At 34.4% G+C, this 21,239-nt stretch overlaps 2 protein-coding genes and 1 pseudogene across 3 annotated transcripts; 1 reads left to right on the forward strand and 2 right to left on the reverse strand.

Moving 5' to 3' along the window:
* The first annotated feature begins 86 nt into the window (after positions 1 to 86).
* On the forward strand, positions 87 to 2,340 carry LOC102608509 (cysteine proteinase 15A-like). The gene is made up of 4 exons (XM_006473521.3): positions 87 to 672; positions 762 to 881; positions 1,379 to 1,625; positions 1,826 to 2,340. Exons 1-4 carry the CDS (start codon positions 208 to 210, stop codon positions 2,101 to 2,103), a joined length of 1,110 nt encoding a protein of 369 aa, XP_006473584.2. The 5' UTR covers positions 87 to 207; the 3' UTR covers positions 2,104 to 2,340.
* Positions 2,341 to 3,549: 1,209 nt separating this feature from the next.
* On the reverse strand, positions 3,550 to 9,416 carry LOC102624209 (V-type proton ATPase subunit a3-like; annotated as a pseudogene).
* A 5,787-nt stretch (positions 9,417 to 15,203) lies between these two features.
* LOC102608794 (protein SHI RELATED SEQUENCE 5) lies at positions 15,204 to 18,478 on the reverse strand. Of its 2 annotated transcripts, none has more exons than XM_025095881.2 (3): positions 17,227 to 18,478; positions 16,494 to 16,832; positions 15,204 to 15,654 (listed from the first exon to the last, which is right to left on the reverse strand). In XM_025095881.2, exons 1-3 carry the CDS (start codon positions 17,840 to 17,842, stop codon positions 15,527 to 15,529), a joined length of 1,083 nt encoding a protein of 360 aa, XP_024951649.2. In that variant the 5' UTR covers positions 17,843 to 18,478; the 3' UTR covers positions 15,204 to 15,526. The 2 variants fall into 2 exon arrangements, with proteins under 2 accessions (XP_024951649.2, XP_006473585.2); XM_006473522.4 differs by having other exon boundaries at positions 15,204 to 15,641; positions 17,227 to 18,443.
* Positions 18,479 to 21,239: the final 2,761 nt, after the last annotated feature.

Here is a 21,239-nt window from a genome sequence, read left to right on the forward strand (position 1 = left end):
ATCGATGCAGTCATCCGTGACGCCCGTTTCTTTTGTTTTATAGTTCCAATTTGCAGACTTATATGACTAATCAAATCCATCATGCAATGAGGAGAAATTAGGTGTCGAAATCTCATAAGCGGACCCAACCACAAGTTTCTTCTGTCTTTTTGGAAACATTTCTTATCTGCTTCATCCTTCTTCGCAGTCCACTGAAACAAATCAAAAATGGACCGCCGTATTCTCTCCTCTCTCCTCCTCCTCCTCCTATCTGCTGTGCTTGCGTCCGCCGTAGCTGTCAGCGGCGACGATGCTATGATCAGACAGGTCGTGCCATCAGACGGCGAACAATCCGAAGATCATCTCCTGAACGCGGAGCACCACTTCTCCCTCTTCAAGTCCAAATTCTCCAAGACTTACGCCACTCAGGAGGAGCACGATTACCGATTCCGCGTGTTCAAGGCTAACCTCCGCCGAGCAAAGCGACGCCAGCTCCTGGACCCCACTGCTGTCCACGGTGTCACCAAGTTCTCCGACTTAACGCCGTCTGAATTCCGCCGTCAGTTCCTTGGCTTGAATAGGCGGCTTCGGCTACCAGCTGACGCTCAAAAGGCTCCTATCCTCCCTACCAACGATCTTCCTACTGACTTTGACTGGCGTGATCACGGCGCCGTTACTGGCGTCAAAGACCAGGTACGTTAGAGAAAGTACTTTTTTTTTCAAAAATAAATTTGGAAAAAAAATTTGATTTTTGTTGATATTTTTTTTATTAATGTATGTAGGGCGCATGTGGATCGTGCTGGTCGTTTAGTGCAACCGGCGCTTTGGAGGGAGCGCACTTCTTATCGACGGGCGAGCTTGTCAGCCTCAGTGAGCAACAGCTTGTGGACTGTGATCACGAGGTTTGTTCAATTGGTTGTTATCTTTTTAACGTTAGTTAAATGATGAAAATTACAGATTTTGACTGATTTTGTTTGATAGCTAGGATGAGTTGTATAATTTCTAATCACAAACAGTTAGTTATGATGGTAAATCTCAAAGTTAGATTGGATTCTCACTCTCAGAATTTATGATAAAGAATTTATATGTCAGTTTCCTTTTTTCTTTTAATTTCTAATGTTGGTTCTTCATTATGTTAATCTCTTTTTTTTGTTGGTTTGATATTGTTGGATCCCATAATTTGAAGTTTTGTGGTGATATATAATATCATATAACTATCCACAATATGTTGGGCTTGTGCTTTTTGTATTCTCGATATTGACTGTTTGCATTCCTTTTGGATGTTTGAGTTGCTTGGACGGCTCCTTCTCAAGTCTGAACTCACATCTCACATGATCAAAGTGTATGATTTGACAAATATAATTATGTTTATTAATGCAAGGTTTGTTTCATTTTTCAGTGTGATCCAGAGGAATCTGGTTCATGTGACTCTGGGTGCAATGGTGGGCTAATGAACTCTGCCTTTGAGTACATACTCAAGGCTGGTGGGGTTGAGCGAGAGAAGGACTACCCTTACACTGGGACCGACGGTGGTTCCTGCAAATTTGACAAAAGCAAAATTGCTGCAGCTGTATCTAATTTCAGTGTTATTTCCTCTGATGAAGATCAAATGGCTGCAAATTTGGTGAAACATGGCCCTCTGGCAGGTAATGTAGCTTCGATAGAATTACCTCATATTTCGTTTTCTGTTTCTTGGCTTTTCTCTTCACTGTGAGCTCTCCAAAATAACATTTGGAAAAGTTAGTTAATTAATTAATTTCTTTTGAGATGTTGGTAATTTTTTTATTAAACGGAATGGATAGAATGATGACAGAATTTGTGCTGATCTTGCTGTTTGCTTTTGCAGTGGGTATCAATGCCGTTTGGATGCAAACATATATTGGAGGAGTTTCATGCCCATACATTTGCGGGAAGTATTTGGATCATGGAGTGCTTATCGTGGGCTATGGATCCTCAGGTTTCGCCCCGATCAGATTCAAGGAGAAGCCTTACTGGATCATAAAGAACTCCTGGGGAGAGAACTGGGGAGAGAATGGATATTATAAGATCTGCATGGGTCGCAATGTCTGTGGGGTCGACTCCATGGTCTCATCTGTAGCTGCTATCCATACAACCTCAAGCTAGACATTATGGAGGTTGTGCTAGGCAAGTGGAGCTTCTGTACCTAGATATTATAGGATATCCTTTTAAATATCCGTCTGCAATTATAACGATGCCTACATGCCTGGGCTGAGGCATGAACTTTCTATGCTCTTGTAATATTTAAGCATATGTCATGTCAGAATGTAATATTTATCTATTTTATAGTTAACCATGCTACAGAATTGTTATTGAAGATGGTATTAATATTTTCTTTTTTTATTGGGCAGGCTTGTAGAAATATTATAATGTTATATTTTCTTTTTATGTAACTCGAAATAGTAGAACTTCAAGTATGCTTAGACGCTTTTATTTTCTTATGATATTTGAATTTAGCTCTGTTCATATTAAGAAATTTCACACAACTGCCAAGTTTGTGACTGCCTGACCAGTGTCACTGGTTTAATAGTCTTAATATGCTTCTAAGTAGCCTAAGATTACTTAGACTTCTCTTTATAAACTGGTAAGCTTTGAGTAAACAATTGTGGTCACAAGTGGTTTATTGTTTGCCCTCTCCTTTTAACTTGTCGCGACTTCAAAATCTGCTCAGTTTAAACTTTTGGTTACAGGACTGGAAGCCCCTATGTTTACATATAATTACTGTACATTATACTGGAACATAGACTCTGCATCAGCAATACGATTCGCATCCACGAAAACGCAAAGTTTGTGTGAGGATACAGAAAATGTGTAATACGTTGGTGCGGTTATTTCACTCGCCATACAGCTGCATTTCGTGAACCCTCGGGTGCTTGCTCAATTATACACTCTTCATTCTTTGTTCCAAAAGGGGGGAAAATGACCACTTTCTGTACGACAACAAATTCAGTACACGAAATTCTGTTTCACTGTTTCCTATCTTCTAGCCTATACCTAGCTTTCGGTTAATCATTCATCATCCTCACCGAGCAAGGCAAATGAAAATGGAGGGAATTTATAACCATCTCCCTTGTAGAACTTATTCTGGAATTTCAACTAGTGAAGTCGGAAAAACATATAAGAATGCACTTAGGTAGTGTTTGGTTGGGAGGAGAGAATGGAGGAGAGAAAAGTAATTTAAATTCTATTTTTATTTTTATTATTTGGTTAGACAAAATATATAAGAATTTAATTGTCATTAGAATTTAAAGTTTACACCAATGAGTGAAGAATTTAAATTCCTCTTATGTTGGAAAGCAAAGCTTCTAAAATTACTCTTAAAACTTTTTAACTTGTTTAGTGGCATTAATAGTTATTATTTTATAATTTTCTTTTATCAATTTAATATTATAAATAATTTTATATTAATTAAATTTAATGAATGATTTAAGAAACTTAACAAAATAAATAAACTTACTTATTTATTTATTTATTTAATATGAAAATATAGAAATATAAATTAACCGAAAATACACTAGACAACTAGCAAGACTGAGCAAAGCAAAACCAGACAATCAGAAAGTAGTATGCATTTAAGAAAGATCTTCAATCAAGAATAAATGTAAGATGAAGCAAAGAAATCAAGAGATGCAGCATAATGCCAGCCATTTGTTGGATCCATTTATCAACGTCGCAGCAAATTGCATTATGTATTGAAAATTTTATTTCAGTTCATTCTAATACTCTCAGCAGTCCGGCCTAGAAGATTCAAGGCGGGAGATTCCCCTCAATCCTGTATGTGTAGGGCACAATTGGACAAAATATTTTTCCAGTGAAAAGGAAGAGAGATGATGCATATCTGTAGCAATATGTTTCCTTATATTTTTTTGGTTAATACACACCGTCCTTTAAGCATGGCATGTCCCTTTCTTTACCAGATGAAAAACAACTGACATATTTAGAGCCCACAGTCGAGCCAGAGCCAAGTAATCCAGACCAGCTCTGGTTAAAAGGCTTATACATGAAGTATCGTGTAGGACTGACCTCAGAACCTCTGAAGAAATGGTAGGGGATCAAAGAGATGAACAGAAAAAATTACAAAAGAACTTCAAAAACACAATTAATGTCCGAAATAATATAATTGATAACCAAGAAAATGATTTCAAGCATACTTCCTGATATTGCTTCTTCAAAAGAAAGGGCTTTGGAAACGGCATCCATGATACAGCTACAAGTGCCGATAGGAGCAGCAATATCTGATTATGGAACAAAAGAGCCACCGCCATTCTCAGGTAATGTAGAGTCAAACAAGTACCACATAATCAATATTGAAAAATTCATACCTGTAGGAATTTCTGGCCAACAAAAAGCTGATTTTCGCCCAGATCACCGGTTGGACTCAGGAACATGTATATCATCACATGGTACAGATCAGCTTGAGACCCAGTGCACAATTTCACAATTATGAGGATAGAAAGATACCCAAACAAGCTATTTAAAAATATCATCTGGGGAACAAATTAGTGCCTACAATAGTCCACAATTAGAAGGGTAACTGAGTCATCATCATGAAATCATATCACAACAGTCATATAAGCTTGAAAATAAGACTGATCAACAAAAGAGAGCCAGAATTGTCCAAGCCAAAAAGCATTCCGGACACACACGACAGATAAATGCCTCAAGAATTATTCTTCTTTAAAAGAGAATGAAAACAAAGCACAGTCACATTGCTGAGTAATCAATGTGATGCGTGACCTAACATGAAGGTATGCACACATGCAAGAATCAATCGTCTGAACATGCTGCACATGCAAGAATATGATTTAGCAAAGTAGTTTACCAGATATTTATCTTATTCCCAAAGAATTTTGCATTAAATTAGCTTAATATGATCCCGAGGTTCTTCCATGCTACCCCCAATGAGATTGACATCTTCATCTTCAAGGAGTTAAGCAATGGTAGCTCACTTCGGGTACCTGCCACCTGGGATCAACATTGAATGGATAAGTGGGCTGCACCTTTATTAAACCTACTGTAGTAGAATCGCTGCAACACAATAGATGCGTGTAAATTACATGAACAGACCATGTATGCCCATATATTCTAGAGTCTATCACACTGATTATGTACCTGCAGGAAGGGTCACAACATGCATAAGCAGAGGGCCCAAATAACTCAGATGGGACTGAGAAAAACTCATTATATATCAATCCTGTGTAGATCGAGAACAGCGCCATCATCATAATAACATAACGGCCACCAAAAGTCATTTCTACGATGTCTCCAAGCTTCTGTTGTTAGAAAAATAGAAGAAAAAAAATTCAAAAAGGCCGGAATCCAGAGCAACTACAGCCTACTGTAAATAACCAAGAAGCAAGGCACCAATTACCTGAGAGGAAAATTTATTTTCCCTCATTGCAAAATGCATATTATCTTTATTCGTGCATGTTTAAGAAATTGTTCTTAGACCAATTCACAATGATTGCGCTTTCCCAGCAAAGAAGGCAGACTGGTTCTATCTTCATAAATATTAAAAGTCAAAATAATCATAATGGAATGGAAATCTGCCAACCTCATATGCGTACTACATCATTGAATATTCCAGCTGATAAATGACATGGATAGAATATTCCAGCTGATGAAATGACACGGATTATCAAATCATTGTCAGAACAGTGGAAGAAATTTTCCAAATGAAGTGGAATATTTAGAATTCCAGAGTTAGCATATTAACATATGCATATCTTACTACCTATGCTTCTTGCAGTGATAATGAACTTTGGTACCATTCACATCACAAGAGTGAACATCCCCAGAAGCGACTCACCCATATGCATCCACAATTTCTTGAAAAGCAGAAGCAAAATTGTTTGTCCGGAAAATAGGTCGGCAGTGATCCTTTTATTTGCAAAACCTGGAATATGGCCCCAATTTGTGAATTGCTGTTGATGGTTGCTCGCTGCAGAGTATTTTCAATCTGCAAAATTCAAGCCCACAGTAGTTAAATATTTTATCCAACCATGAACTGAACTAGGATCTGATTTAAGCAAAGATAGAACAAAGAAAACCACACAGGACTAGTACAGGAAACTAACATAGATGAACAAGAAACCACTTTTTACTCTATCTCTTTCCTGATTTATCTACCAAAAAGATTAAAAAAGAAAAACCTGATTTGCTGCAGAAACAGGACACCAGCTTTCAGCAACAAGGCACTTCTTTGTCACATCCATGCTGAGCATATTTAGAGTGCGATAAATCACTTTTTCCTTCTACAACAAAGAAGCTATAGATTTTAATATTCTGATGGAAATGACCGAAGGATATTAAATTAAAAAACTGCTACAAACCAGAAGGTTCCATTGCTCAAATTGGTCAGCAATTGTCTGTAGGAGATTGCTCCGATGCACCAGTCCAACATCTATGGTAGTCCTCAGCTCTGAAATTCTTCCAGACACCTAGGAATTAGAGTAGTCAAAAAGATTCAGACTGCAGTTCAAGTAATTAACTACTTATAGCAGGACATGGAACAGTTAGAACACCCAGAACATGGATTTCCACCGAGTTTTATCCAGATGCCAGATATGAGCAATGGTAATTGGTAAACATTTCATATTCGTAAGACCAAAATAAAAGATATGTCATTGTGAGAATTACAATGCCTGCAATTGTACAGCCAACACCCATTTAGAATAATGCATGCCTCTGTAATCATCTGAAATTGTTTCCCCAAGTATTCTGTAAATGGGTAGCAGTTTGCTCCAAAAGCATCACATATTTTCACAATTTTTTTCTTCGCTCTATCACCAGAGTAAAAGACTACAAACACATTTTTCTCAACCTGTAATTGACACCTATAAGTTTTTCTGATAAATGGGCAAAATTATCAGTTGGGATACAAAGACACATGAAGAAACAATCTGGAAGAATAGGTATAAAATAAAATATGTAGCATAATTCCATTTTTATATAAAATAAATTGTGTAGATATGAAAATAAGAGAACGATAACGTCTCCTATTGCTTATGAGGGAACCAAGTTAAGAAATGAACACGTGCAAGTAACGATGAACACACGCTTATACCCTTCCAAGAAGTTAAAAAGTCCACAATCTCTCTCTCTCTCTCTATATATATATATATAGCATGACAGCATAAACAGATTCAGACAATCCACATCATATAGTAGAAGATTAAGGCTTCATTGAGTAAATTCGAAAATTTAAGCACTAACCTTCTCTCCAGACACAGGATCAGCGACAGGATCTTCAACCACAGATTGCTTCAGAAACACATTGCCCCTGGTTGCATGAAACAGAATCCTTTCAAAGCCATTGTCTTTTCTCTTGTAATAAGGCCACTGACAAATCCCAGGTTAACTTGCAGATGGATCAGTCACCATTTCCTAAACAACATCAACTTTATAACCAACACTAGAAAAATGAGAAAGAGAAGATATGAACTGATAGTAGGAAAATGGAATCTAGAAGCTAGAGAACCTTACTTGCTCCACTGACAATGGACTGTCAATGAATCCTTCACCAAGGTGATGTGATTCAAGTTCTTTCTGCTGAGCTGCAGCTCTACTTAGGGCAGATGAAAAGAACTCACCAGCCTGAAATGAGACAACAGTAACAGAATAACTTCACTGCTAAGACCATTTTCTGGGACAAAAAAAGGATACTATGCTACTTAGGGTAATACATGTAACATCATGGGGAATACTGTTCTCCATTTTCTCTGCCTAAGTGAATTACAATGAGATTATGACAATATGCAATAAGAATTTTCTTCCCTATTGTCAAAACATATGATAGTAAGAGAGATTGCAATTGTTCATAATCTAAGATATGAAAATTACTTATCATAAATCGGAAAATTCAAGTGCGACAGCTAGTACAGTAATGAGAAAGTGGAATTGCAATCTCAAAAGTTCTGCACCACACCAATAATGAAAATTTTAAAAAGCTCTAAAGGCAGAGAGGCATCAGCAGCTAAGAAAACCATGCCTTCTGCAGAATAGGCTTATACTGTTTAACAGTTAATTGTAAGCATGTTGCAACTTCTCATCATGTCCATTCACCTCTATCAGTTCAGCTTCAAGTTCTCCAAGTTTTACCTAGCCATGTCTATGAGAAATTTGTTTAATATGAAGCATCAAAAGCTTTACAAATCAAGAGACTAGAATCTAAGGAACTAACATACCTCCAAGCTGGCAAAATCAATATCCACACTGCCTGCAGACTGTGTTGAAGGAAGCAAACCTGCCTTTGACATTTCTTCCCTGATGAAGCGTAGCTTACTAGCCATTTCTCCACATCTTTTCATCTGAATAATAAAATGATAAACACAGACATAAAATACAAAAACACATGCATGCACGTGTGCGTGCGTACAAAGGTATATGTGGGTAAGATGTTATAAGTTCATACAAATTTTCCATGAATTACTAACAAAATATAAATACAGAACAACAATAATGCGTATGTGTGGTTATATAAAGACTTTCCAAAAGGACAATGACAACGTATCGTAACAAATCCGACTTAGGATCACAAACATTTCGAGTAACAAAATGGAAACATATCATAAGACTCGAGCAAAATATCCTATTCAATATGCTCACAAAAATTGAATAGGCAACCATTTTTCAGTCACTTAATAGAAAAATCAAATGCTACTTCAACAAACACTCACATTTTATGAGAATACAATTCTGTTGTAAGAATGAAAGCATTGACTAGAAATTTATATCAAAATGCAATTGAAAGCTACATAAAACGCACCTGAGCAGCAAATGTCTGCTGAAACAGGCTTTTTCCAGCATTGAGCTGGCAGACAAGAAAACACACTCTTATGTATTAAATCCACGAACGTTTAACTGGAAAAATATTTAAAACAACAAAAACCTAGAAAATAATCAACATAATTCTAAATTCGAGACCTGCTTCCGTTGAGTTGGTCAAGATTTCTAAACCAGCTAATAAATAAGAGTTATTCGTTTAATACATTTCATTGATAATATCTGCTGATCTAAAATTTGAACTAACAAAATGAAAATTTCACATAGTGTTCAAACTTTTATATATCGTGTCATTTAGACCATCATAATATTGATTTAAGAAGTTTACTCACATCTTTAAATTGGAAAAGGCCAAGGCCACCGAGATACGAGATCGTACAATGAGCTGATTCGATGGGAATGATCAATTGTGCATCGGCTCCGACCGCAGAAGATCCATCGTTGGGCAGCAACCACCAACGACCATTTTTTTTCCTTTTTTGATTAAACAATTCTGTCAATATCATGTTTACATCCGATCGCGGTCGGCGGGAATTCACCGGGCAATCGAGTTTACAGGCGTAAAAAATGAATTTAATTCAATATTCTTTTTGCGGGATTCGTCATATGGCGGGTGTTTATGCTGCCTGCTTCTTTGTCGTTTTGACGCCCACGTGATTGGTCGGACAAATTTAAATTTTGATCCTTCCTACGACGTCGTTTACAATAGCACTTGGCAACTGTCGTCACATGAAACGGATCGTTTTAGCTTCCCTAAAACGTTCGGAATGGGCCGAAATTCCCAGTTTCCCACCCATTATTTTTGGAAATTTAGGCCCGGCTCTCGCATCCAATCATCCATCCCACTTTTTTTTAAAAAAATAAAAACCGTAAAAGTTAAATCGGAAATACCAACTTATTACTTAACATTTTGCACTTGATAAAAAAAAAAAGCCAAAAATTTTAACAGCTTTTCTCTTGAAGTATACAAATTTCATCACTTTTTCGTTAACACTGTTAGAGGATTTAACAGAATATCATAAAAAAATAACTATTTTAATCATAATATAAAACGCCACTTATTAGTTGTTATTTTAGATGCTTTTGAAATATATTGTTTTGGACTGATAGGAATAAATTGTAAACTCTAAAATAAATTGTAAACTCTAAGTTCCTCTTAACCGATTTTATGTTGTTATCTTTTATTAATAGGAATAAATTATAATGTTCAAAGTTTTCCATAATTGGTTTTATGGTTATTTTGAATGTATTTTATACATTTATGATTGTTTCTATTTATTTTTTTGAAGATTTATTATTGTTAACGAAATTATGTTATTTAAAATGGATTATATGAGCAGCAGTTCTTAATTTATGTTGTAGATTAGCTAGAAATTAGTTAGTAAACTTATTTTAGTGATTTTATATATTTAAATTAACAAATCTGATGAGTTTATATAGCTAATTTTGTAGTTGTTATTGCTTCCAACAACTAGAAAATAAGTTTTTTTTTAATGTCATTTAAATAGGATAAAATAGTCATCTTTTTAATATTATGTTATATCATCTAGTGATGTTAGTGGAAAAGTGAAAATGCTAACCCACTTTGTAAACTTTAGATGGAAAGATGCAATAGAACAAATGTTTTGTATAATCTTTAATAAAGTACAAAACATTAGGTGATTGGTGGATATTTGTCCAAAGTTAAAACCCCTTTGCTTATGGATAAAACTACAAGGGAATATATGAAACTTTGAACTGTCAATTTCTTTTTTGCACCCTTTTTAATTAAAATTTTTATTAGGGTGGGGCTATTTGAACTCACCAATTTACTTAATAAATCTATTTACTAAATAAACCCACCTTTAAATTTTAAAATTTTAAATTTTACTCAATAAACCCACTAAAATACCTAATATACCCTTTCTAAACCCAGATTTTATAATAATAGTGATTTTACTCATTAAACCCATAATATTCATTTATAAACCCATTAGATTGGAAATTGATTATTAATTATAAATTTAATAATCAATTTTGAGTGAATGGCCCTCGTTCAAGGACAAATGAATCAAAACATTCTAAATGGAGAAAATAGTTGTCATCATGAAATTATTTTTTTGAGTTATATTATATTGGTGAGAAAAAATCTTGTATGATGGAATAACGTGGTGACCCGCCTGCATAATATGAAGAATATTATATATATTTCTAACGAATACTATGAAATTGTTTAGTTTAAAAATTGTAGCCAATCCCTCTCTTAAATTGCAAGCATTCAAGTGTGCAGTGAAAATTTATGCAATGAGACGAAAAGTCAAAGAACAGCCAACTTTGTTCATGATTCAAATAAAGGGAAAATTTGTCAACATAGTCTATCAATTTCGAATGGAAAAGGGAAAAAAACAAAAATCAAATATAAAAAAAAATCATAATTGTTCATGATTGTCAATATTATTTTGTTCCTCCATAAAATCAATATCCATCAAATCAATAACAACTAATTTTGTTACTTTGAATTAAATCACATGTGCCGATTTAACAAAATATATGGCTTGAGAGAAGAATCGCATCTCTTGATTGATTAGAGTTTAATGAAAATTTGATTAGGGTTCTATAAAACTATGTTGAATATAAAAATGGGTTTAAAGAGTTAAAATTTAATTTTTTAAAAAAAATTATATTCTAGTGTCCATAACTGTAATTTAATTTAGGGGTATTTTAATGATAAAAAAATATTTTTAAAAATAGGTTTATTGAGTAAATTAGTGGGTTCAAATAGCCCCACCCTTTTTATTATCTAAATAATTTTTAGCAAAATTACTAAAAGAGCCATATTCTATCTTCCATACTATTTCAATTTTGATTCTCTCAGCAAACCGGTGAATGAAATTGTAAAGGGATGAAGTTCTTTCTTCCAGAAATTTCAATTTCCGGTATTGTCACGATATGTTGCAAAATAAGAGGATCAAATTTTCTCACGAAAATTTTGAAGATTAAAAAATGATTGTACTACCCATAAACTCTGAGGATTTTCACCATTCCAATCTTTGAAATACATTTCAAATAAAATTGAAACAAGAACTTTAAAATGATCACAACAGAAAATATATGAAAAAGAGGATAAACAGTTAAGAAACTAAAATCTGAGAAAGAGAAGAAGTTAAGAAAATAGGGAAAAACAAAACCTACTTGCGGTGAAATGTACCAATGAAATAATGATCTTTATATTTAAATAATAATTTTAAATTTAAGTAAAAAGAAAAAATACGGGTTTAAAAAACTCATAATTAATCCTACTTGTAACTAAAACAAAAAATTAAAAAAATTAATCCTATTTTTAGAGAAACTTATGAGTAGTGATATTTGACCCCTTCATTTCTCTCACCAGTCCCTATTTTTTCAATTAATCCTATATAGTTTCAAAATTACTCTTATGAAAAAATAAAAAAAAATATATGACTAAAACAAAAACAATTCCAGAAACTTAGCCATCTTCCCACCACTGCCAGCTGACCAAAACCCTCATTATTTGGATAATTAGGAGAGTATTTTTAGACTGAAGATGGCAAACAAGTTTACGATTTTATTGGTGGTAGTAATAATAACTCCCATGTTTGAAAGCTTGTGGGATGAAAGAGCTTATTATAATTGTAAGTAACGAATCGAGTCAATTGGGAAGATTTGCGCAAACCGACCCAAAAGAAGGCAACATTCACATGCCAATATTAGACATTTGGTTTGCTCGTCACGTTAATTATTATGTTTCCATAATCAAATAATTGACGGGTTTTTTTATCAGTGGCTGCTGAAAAATTCCGTCAATCGGCGACGAAGGATTGGTGGTGGTGGAGGTGGGTTAGGATTTTGAAATTTTTTATTTTTAATGAGGGTAACTTTAAACATAATTGAAAAATAGGGCTTGATGAGAGTTTTTAGGGGTTAAAAATATCATCACTCATTTATTTTAAAAATAATACATATTCTTATAACACCCATTTTACAGGAAAATAAAAAAACGAAACATTTGGTATTATTCCGTTTTCCTTCAATCATATAAACTTTAAATTTTTAAATTTGTCTATAAAATCTCTCGTGCGCATGCAAATTAAAGGGAGGGGGGGGGGGATCAAACTGAAATTGGACCACATTGTACTGTAGCTAGCCGCCTATCTCCTCGGAAACAAAAGCCAATAATAAGAAGAAGACTTTCAGTTTATTTTGCATGCGGCTAAATACAACCTAGACCGCCTATTGTATGTAAGAAACCCTAGCCAGCAGCCACCACTACGCAATACTCAAGATAATTGGGGACCAATCAAACCATACCATGGCATGCATGCTGTCGTATCGCAAAAGAAGACTTGATCGGTTTAAGAACGGGACAATAGGGGCAAAGAAAAAAGTTTCTAGCTAGCTCACTCAATTTGGTTAAACATATTGACTTCACCGAATTTGTAGGGAACGGTCTCTACAGAGCAAAATGCCATGATAGCTTAGATTTATCTAGTCAGCTTGACGATGGCATTGCAACAAAGGATATGGATATTGATTATTATTCCTCACTCACAGGCGTACAGTGCGTGTGTGTGATATTATTAATGTATGCCTCGTCTGAATCATTTGAGGATTAGGCGTTCGTAATCTTTATGTGCATATATGGAACTTAGTAATGATTAGAGTCAAAGTCATGTTGACGAAGACTGGGAGAAGCAAAGCAACCAATCATTCTAGTCCTTGACTTGACTATTGACTCCCCTTAATTCTAGGATGGAATCACAGAAGCCATATATCCATAGCGTGAAATTAACATCACCGTTGAGCTTTTGTTTGTTTCTCTTGTATATTTGTTTCCTTTTACCCTACCCTTTTCTTGTTCCTTTGCCCCGCCGGAACCGTTAAAGCACCGCCAAATTAATTACTCATTGTGACTGGGGTGAAAGGGGAGAAATTCTGTTTCCAATCACCCCTTTATCAAGGACACGGAATCTTATTCTTGTGTAACGTCAAAGCATCGAATTGTTGAGTTACTCATTTGAAAAGGGTAGAGCTCTTGATATTATTAGAAATGCCCAGAAAATATCATATTTGTAAAGCAGAAACATAGCCAAACTCCTATGAATGTGGGAAATAAATCATGGCAAACATCAGATTTCTGGCTTGTCCAAAATTAGGTTGCTTATGGACACATTCTTGTAGTAAGTTTTTCACAGAAAACCGTTTCTACAGAAGCAATTAATTATAACTCTTTCTAGGTATATATCAAGTGTTTCTTCAAAAGGTACTTTAAGTGAATTATGGCAATAGTGATCATCACCATGATGCCATTAATAATGACCTAAGTCTACTTTGCTGATATATAAAGATAAATCAATCATGCAAACTAGTGGAAGAATGAATCGACTGATTTGAGGAAATGTATTGGGGACATGATAATACGTTGGCAAATAACTATATATATGTAATTAATTTAAAAGAATGAGGATCCTCCTCTAATTTAAACTTATTTAATCCTATTAAAAAAATGACATTGTCATTTTTATCATAAATTATTTTGAAAATTGTAAATTCACTTCATCGATGCCGCATCATATTCCACTCATTAGGGATACGTAACATTACTCTAATAATATATCTCCTATAATTTCAAATCCATTTTGCATCTGATACCTTAGCGATGTTCTTAGGCTAGAAAAATAATAGATTATATAACTCATAATAAAAACAATTCAAATCTACCCTTGTGCTTCGTAACAAGAGATTCAATCAAATGAATCACTACCTACAAATGTATGTATCCGTAAGCAATCTGCATGTAACTGGTGTTTCCATTCATCCCTTTAAGCATTGACACAGGTAAAATAACTCATGTCAGTGGAGGCGCTAATATTTTGAATATTTTCTTTGCAAATTTATCCTAATAGTACTTAAATTATATTTAAAAAATTACTTTTTACTTCTAGTGGCATATAGAAGTCCATAGAACTAACTCACACTCAAAAAAGTTAGTTCAAAAATTGAGAATTATCTCAATTATTTATATTAATAACCCAAGAGCTAATCTCAAATACTAAAAGACATATTTCCTATCACTTAAAGAGTTTGTAACTCTATTTTCTTGATAATGAAGAAGAAATTTTGCTTTTTGAAAAGAAAAAAAAATTGTTGACTGTTAAGATTAACAATGAACAATGCATTTGATGATGCATTCATGAAGATGACCGAAGAGTTATATATAAACCAAAATTTTCAATTCCAGGTGGTGGCTTGGGCAAATATCAATCCACAAACTCTGCCCAAAAAGACTTAAAATTTCTCTCACTGTAATGAAGATGAAGAGTACAACTCCTCAGTTAACAAAAGAGGACACTAAAGCGCCAAAATATAAAATTCTTAGAGTGGCTTCTTATTAGTACAAGAAGAACCTACAACAGTTTTGTTATATTATGACTCAATCCCATTGTCAGAGAGATAAATAAAGTACAGCAGAAAAAATCACAACTATAGTGTATGGATCTGTTATAAAGTGTAGTGTCTTAATCCACTGAACATAAGAGCACATGTTATGGGTCAGATTATTACAGAAGTAGGGAAAGTTTCACAAGCTTTTCTGCTTGTTTCCAATGTACTAAATCTAGGAGTCTATGGAAGCATCTTTAATCCCCTATTAAACTGTATGTACCATATCCTATATCATTAGTTCTAGACTACATATAACATAAATCACATGTGTGTAGTTGCAGGGAAGAGCATTAAACCTTATCAGCTAATGAGCTGTGACAAGCACTTTCCATTCTATTAAGAGGGTCACATCCATGCACGTCTGTTCAAGTAGCCAGCCAAATTTTATCGTCTTGCAGGCAAGTAGTTGATATAAATGCCTGTTGATGTAATCTATTTAAGTATATAAGTATTGTGTACAAACGTATGTAGACAGACACGCAGAGAGAGAAAGGAGAAGAAAGAGTAAAAAGAGAGCAGCTTGTAAGTCGTAACTTGTTCATTTTTGTGGTTTCACTTTTGGAGCTGTAATGAGGGAATTGCCATTTGACAACAATGCAAGAAAGGCTACTTGCAAGCAAAATGCAAAGCCTGCCCATGCGCTGCTTCTTTTATTTTATTCTTCTTCAGAGATTTAAAAAAACAAAAAAAAAAGCTTAAAAATTCTTTGGTTAACCAAACACGAAACCTATCTCGTCCCATTTTCATCCGGCAAGAAAACGGATAAGCAGGAAAAAGTGGTTTCTAGTTCAACACCAACCAGAAAGCAAACACAAAATCAACTCACGGAAAAAAAAAAAAACACATTATAAAGAAATTAAGCAAGATAACAAAAACAAATATACTGAAGAATTTAAAAAAGAAAAAAAAAAAACACGCATCCACATGCTGCAACCATTACATACACTAAGAACGAAAACAATATATCATGAATCATCGATAATATCAAAATTTAACTAAGCAAATCTCAATTGAAACTCGAAAAACAAAAACCAACATCCCCATATATATCATATGCATCATCATCAATATCCGCTTTGTACTTCATTGGATGTTAAAATCTACTAGAAAAACTACCCACATAGCAAAAAAAGCAACAATTAATTTTATAGTAGCTGCATGACAATTGACAAATGAAGTTTTGTAAAAGGGAATAAGGCAAGCTAGCTCGGAAGCTGCAGGCCTTTATATCATCAAGATTCAAGACCTTGGAGGTGGAAAGAATTGCGTACCAGCAATAAAAGCATTAAGAGGGGCTGGGTATAGTGAAGGGTCAATCAAATTGGCAGATGGGTTACTTGTACCAGCTGCTACTGTGCCTGTGGTGGTGGTCGTTGTTGCCGTCGCTGCTGTGATAAGATTCAGTTGTTGCGAATGCGAGCTCTCAGCTGCAGCGGTGTAACGATTTTCAGGGCCTTGATCGTAGAGAATTCCTTTGAAGACATGGCCTCCGATATGAACAGCCGTTTGATACGCAAACTCTTCATCTGGATCGTCAATGGCACTTACTCGTACACAACGAAAGACCGCTGATGAGCTCAATTCAGATGGGAACTGACTCACTTCCAACCCTAATCACAACACCAAAACAAAAAGAAAGAATAAAATCATAGCTAATAAGCTGAGCAATTTAGGAAAGAAAGATTTGTAGGCACTGCTAATTTTTACCAACTTTTTTCGTCAGTTTTACTAGGAAACAGTAGGAGGAAGAGAAATAATGGAGGTGGGTGGGGAAGGCAACTATGGAAGTAGACTTGCGCACACGCAAATGATACGATTTTGTTGTACAGAAAAAGCTTTTCTTTTAGAATTCTACAAGATCTCATAAAAATTGAACCCGAGATTTCTTTCACTCTTTTCAGTTTAGTTTGTTTGTATTGTATTGTATTGTATTGTAATATTGTACAGTAAAACAACATAGGGGAAAAAGAGAAGTAGTGGTGGTGGTGAGTATGACACACGCACCTTGATTCTCTCTCTGCCTTTTTGGATTCTCTCCTCGAAACTGTTGTTGCTGGTGGTGGTGGTGGTGGTGGTGTTGTGAATCTTGTTGATTCAGCTGTTGTTGTTCTTGCTGTTGTTGATGTCTTTGCAAAGCTGCGAGCTGCTGCTGGCGCTCTCGCCTTTTAGCAGCGGGGACCCAAGTACTCTTGACGTGAGTTTGGCACTGAAACCCTCGGCTCTTACAACAAGTTCTGCATCTCATGTGAGGACAATCTTTCTTAGCTTGGTTACCACAATCTTGACAGTTCATTCCTCCTCCTCCTCCTCCTCCTCCTCCACCAACTCCTTGCCTCATCACAAAACCACCCGATCTTGATGACTCATCAGAAGCTGCAGCAGCGTTGATGAAGTTTGATGATGATCTTCGACTAGGACCCACTCCAAACGACAGATAATTGCTCATATTTTCTTGTTGCTGGTGATAATATTGCGGCCATAATTCAAACCCTTTGGTGCTATTGTAGATCTCCTCGTTTGCTGATGATCTGTACAAATAAAGATTCTCTTCTTTCTCTTCTTCTTCTTCTTGTTTGCTTCTTGCTTCTTCTCTTCCTCCTAAGTAGAACCACCCTGCCATTTCTTGCACCTCAATTTAGACCAAAAATCCATAGCAGCATGAACTTAGTACTTATATCAATTACGGTGATCACTTCAGTACAACTACTACTGTGGATAGCTAGCTAACTGTGAATTATTTTCTGGGTTTGAATTATGGGGTTATTTGGCTAGGTTTTTAAAATTGTTTCTTTTTTTTTTCCCCCTTGGTGATCTTGGTCTGGTTCTGCAGCTTTTGAGGAAAAATAAATCGAGTAGTGAGACCGTGAGAGTATTTATTTTTAGGGCAAAATAGTAAAAGGAGGATGGTTGGTTGCTTTGATTGACTTAGCTCTTTCAATTTTCTTTCGTTGTTCGAAGCAATAATGACACAGAATTAGAGCTCTGCAAAGCCGCCATGGCAACTGCACCGCTCACTCTGCTACACAATCCTCATTTAAGACAAAAGCCAACCCCCCCTTTTTTCTCTCTCTCACTTGCAACTGTTTTAAGTTTTATTGTGTTTTTAATAAAAGGCAAAGAAAAATTAAAATCTGTACTTATGGATAGGAAAAATTTCTTTGGGCACTTCTCCACAGTTCTCTTGCAGTTTCAATGAATCTAATCGGCAATCAAACATAACACTATGATCTTTGCATGATCATCCGACGGTTAAAATTCTTCCACGTATCACGGCTTCAGCTTTTTGTCATTCGTCCTTTGCACCGGAAAACCCGCTGGTACTTTTTCTGACCCCTTCCTGTAATTAAGATTATTGATTTGATTTTTTTTTCCTCACATTTTTAATTTACGAAGCAATCTATTAAAAGAAAAAATTAAAAAGACAAATTATAACCTCACGTTTGTCTCCCATTCCTCAGTATCACAGACGCCCTCCCCACGTGACACGTAATATATAATTTTTTTGAACCAATTTTTTGATAATGGAAATGCCTGTCATGAGCATCAGTAAGGCTAGCTTTTCTCGTTATCGTGTGTTTTTCACTGACACATAATCATCTTATAAGTTTCCAAAGTTTTTTTTTCTTCTTTTTTTTAATTGTAAATCGAGTTTTTCGGAATTCTCGAGTGTTTTCTTCTAATCTGTCTTTAGCCTGTAATGCGATAAAAAGAATATTTAATTTTGCTCGTCAATGCCTCGTATCGGTTCTCATAGTTCTTTGTAATCATTTTTTCATTGACTCTAAAGTCCCCTCTCATATTACATGATCGAGATTCATTTCTTCTTAATAATTATTTACGAAATAAATACGACCCCCTTCATGCTAACGTTTAAAAATCTCTTACCAAGAGTGCATGAATAAGATTTAATTTTTTTTAACTACCAATTTGTACTCAAGTTATTTATTCAATACATATTCAGGTCAGAATTATTTATTTATTTTATTAAATATTAGCATTGACTCTTAAGTGCTAATGTGTTATATTGCTTGATCTGGATTCATTACCTCTTATACATAAGAAATATTTATTAAGAAAACATACAAGTATTATTAATTAGTTTTTGAAGAGTTAGAACGAACATTTGAAATTTTATTCAAAATTTCAACTTAAATTTAAAGTAAGTACAAATATGTTATTTCATCATTCACTTTATAAATATGAGACCATTTTACATAAAATTTTAAAATAAAAATTAGAAATAGTCAACGTTACTCCTTTTAAAAATATTTATATGAAAGCTAGTTAAAATTCTTTATAACTTTATTTGAAATCCTTTGCATGGTCTTGATAACATATTTTACTAGCTAAATCAATTGGTAAATATAAGATATGATATTAATTGTTTTTTGAGCTAGTAGATTGGCTAATGATCTCTGTCAGATATCTCTTGACTAAACACATAAATCCATAACAATAACTTGAATACTTGTCACTATTTCAAATACTTGAAACTCTGATGGTGCTTAGGTCTATGATTCTAAATGTCTGGATTTGAATTAAAATTGTATAATTATTTTAAAGTAGTATACAATTCTATTTATAGTTCAATCTAAATTTTACAAATTTTAGACTTCGGGCTTGAGCATGCACGACTCCTTAAAACTAACCATAGAAAGACAAATGGGGAAATATGTGTATATTAATCTTAATAAAGCTAAACAAAATCAAAATCTTAACCGGATTTTTTTTTTTTAAAAGAAAATTTGGGAGCACTTTTGATTTCATTTTTACTAGAATATCTAAATGGTGTCCTAACAATATTGTTTATTGAAACAATTAAAGTAATGATAAAATTTTTTTATTCCAGCATATACATCGTAATAAAGAAAATTTCCAAAAGAAAAAAATTGGGTCAACACCTTTGATGTTACATCATCAATTACTAAGCTAATTAAGTAAACAATGAAAGGAACCGCAAAGCCCCTCGAGCGGTGTTCGTATCACCGACTTTGAAGCTTTGCATAATGAAAAGCTTTAAAAAGTTGCTAAAAACAACTAATGTGGGATTTTTGAGTTGATTGAACTTAAAACCGTGACCTCACAGACGCTCTTCGGTTTTCACATTTATTATAAAATTTTTCCTTCGTGATTTGACTATCAGATTTTTCCATGCCTCACACGCTTTGATTTAAGACTAACTACGACCAATTATAAATTTCATAATCCTGATTTGATGTTACTAATGGCCCTTCTATTTTTAGTGGCCACCCATTCTCTTGTACAATCACTATTCTTAATTCAATTTTTTCGTTTCAATCACCAGTTGATCGAAGACTAAAACCGAGCATGCATGAGAAATTCAAAATCGTTGAATATTTTTGCCACTGTTGCTCCTCTTTTTCATTTTTTTTTTTACAACTGTTGTCCGTTTACTTTTAATTTAATAATCACACCTTTTCTTCGTGCCATTATTATATGTTCATTCATAATTGTAAGTTGTAACACAACTTTGAATAAATGTTTGAATTCATCTTTCTAGTAATAATAATAATAATAATTGTTTGATAATATAATTTGTAACAGATCGAGATTAAATTTTTTTTATGTAAATTAAATTTCTGCAGTCATAATTAATATATATTGGTTGATGCATTTAGGAAATAATTATAAATTACTGGATTTCAACGATTATGAAAGTTGTGCAATAGGGCTCGACTCCATAAAATTATCCCTTGCTAGTAGGAAAATGACTTTCTCAAATGTAGCTAGCCTCATAGCGAAGCAAAAGAAGAAAACAAAGGAACCTCTTTTATCAAACAATCACGTGAAACCGATTAAATTAGTGGGTAGTAATAATTGGAGTTAAACAATTCAATTCGGTTAAATGATACGAGTACGGACTCCGGCAGCCTCTGTCCCGCCGTACCAAAGCCGGCTAATTGAAAGTTATATTATAGAATAATGATGATAATAATACAAAGAAACTATATGTTAAGTACCCCAATTTTAGTGACATAATTGTGTCTTTAACGTTA

Source organism: Citrus sinensis, chromosome 5, assembly GCF_022201045.2.
Source record: "Citrus sinensis cultivar Valencia sweet orange chromosome 5, DVS_A1.0, whole genome shotgun sequence".
Taxonomy (NCBI): Eukaryota; Viridiplantae; Streptophyta; class Magnoliopsida; order Sapindales; family Rutaceae; genus Citrus; species Citrus sinensis.

What these genes read in the sequence shown, in the direction of transcription:
- LOC102608509 (XM_006473521.3), top strand. Translation starts at nt 208, where the DNA reads ATGGACCGCCGTATTCTCTCCTCTCTCCTCCTCCTCCTCCTATCTGCT. An exon ending in TTACTGGCGTCAAAGACCAG is followed by an intron (nt 673 to 761) that starts GTACGTTAGAGA and finishes TAATGTATGTAG; the next exon opens with GGCGCATGTGGATCGTGCTG. An exon ending in GAAACATGGCCCTCTGGCAG is followed by an intron (nt 1,626 to 1,825) that starts GTAATGTAGCTT and finishes TTGCTTTTGCAG; the next exon opens with TGGGTATCAATGCCGTTTGG.
- LOC102608794 (XM_025095881.2), bottom strand. Translation starts at nt 17,842, where the DNA reads ATGGCAGGGTGGTTCTACTTAGGAGGAAGAGAAGAAGCAAGAAGCAAA. An exon ending in AAGGCAGAGAGAGAATCAAG is followed by an intron (nt 16,833 to 17,226) that starts GTGCGTGTGTCA and finishes TGTTGTGATTAG; the next exon opens with GGTTGGAAGTGAGTCAGTTC. An exon ending in TCTTAATGCTTTTATTGCTG is followed by an intron (nt 15,655 to 16,493) that starts GTACGCAATTCT and finishes ATACTTAAATAG; the next exon opens with ATTACATCAACAGGCATTTA.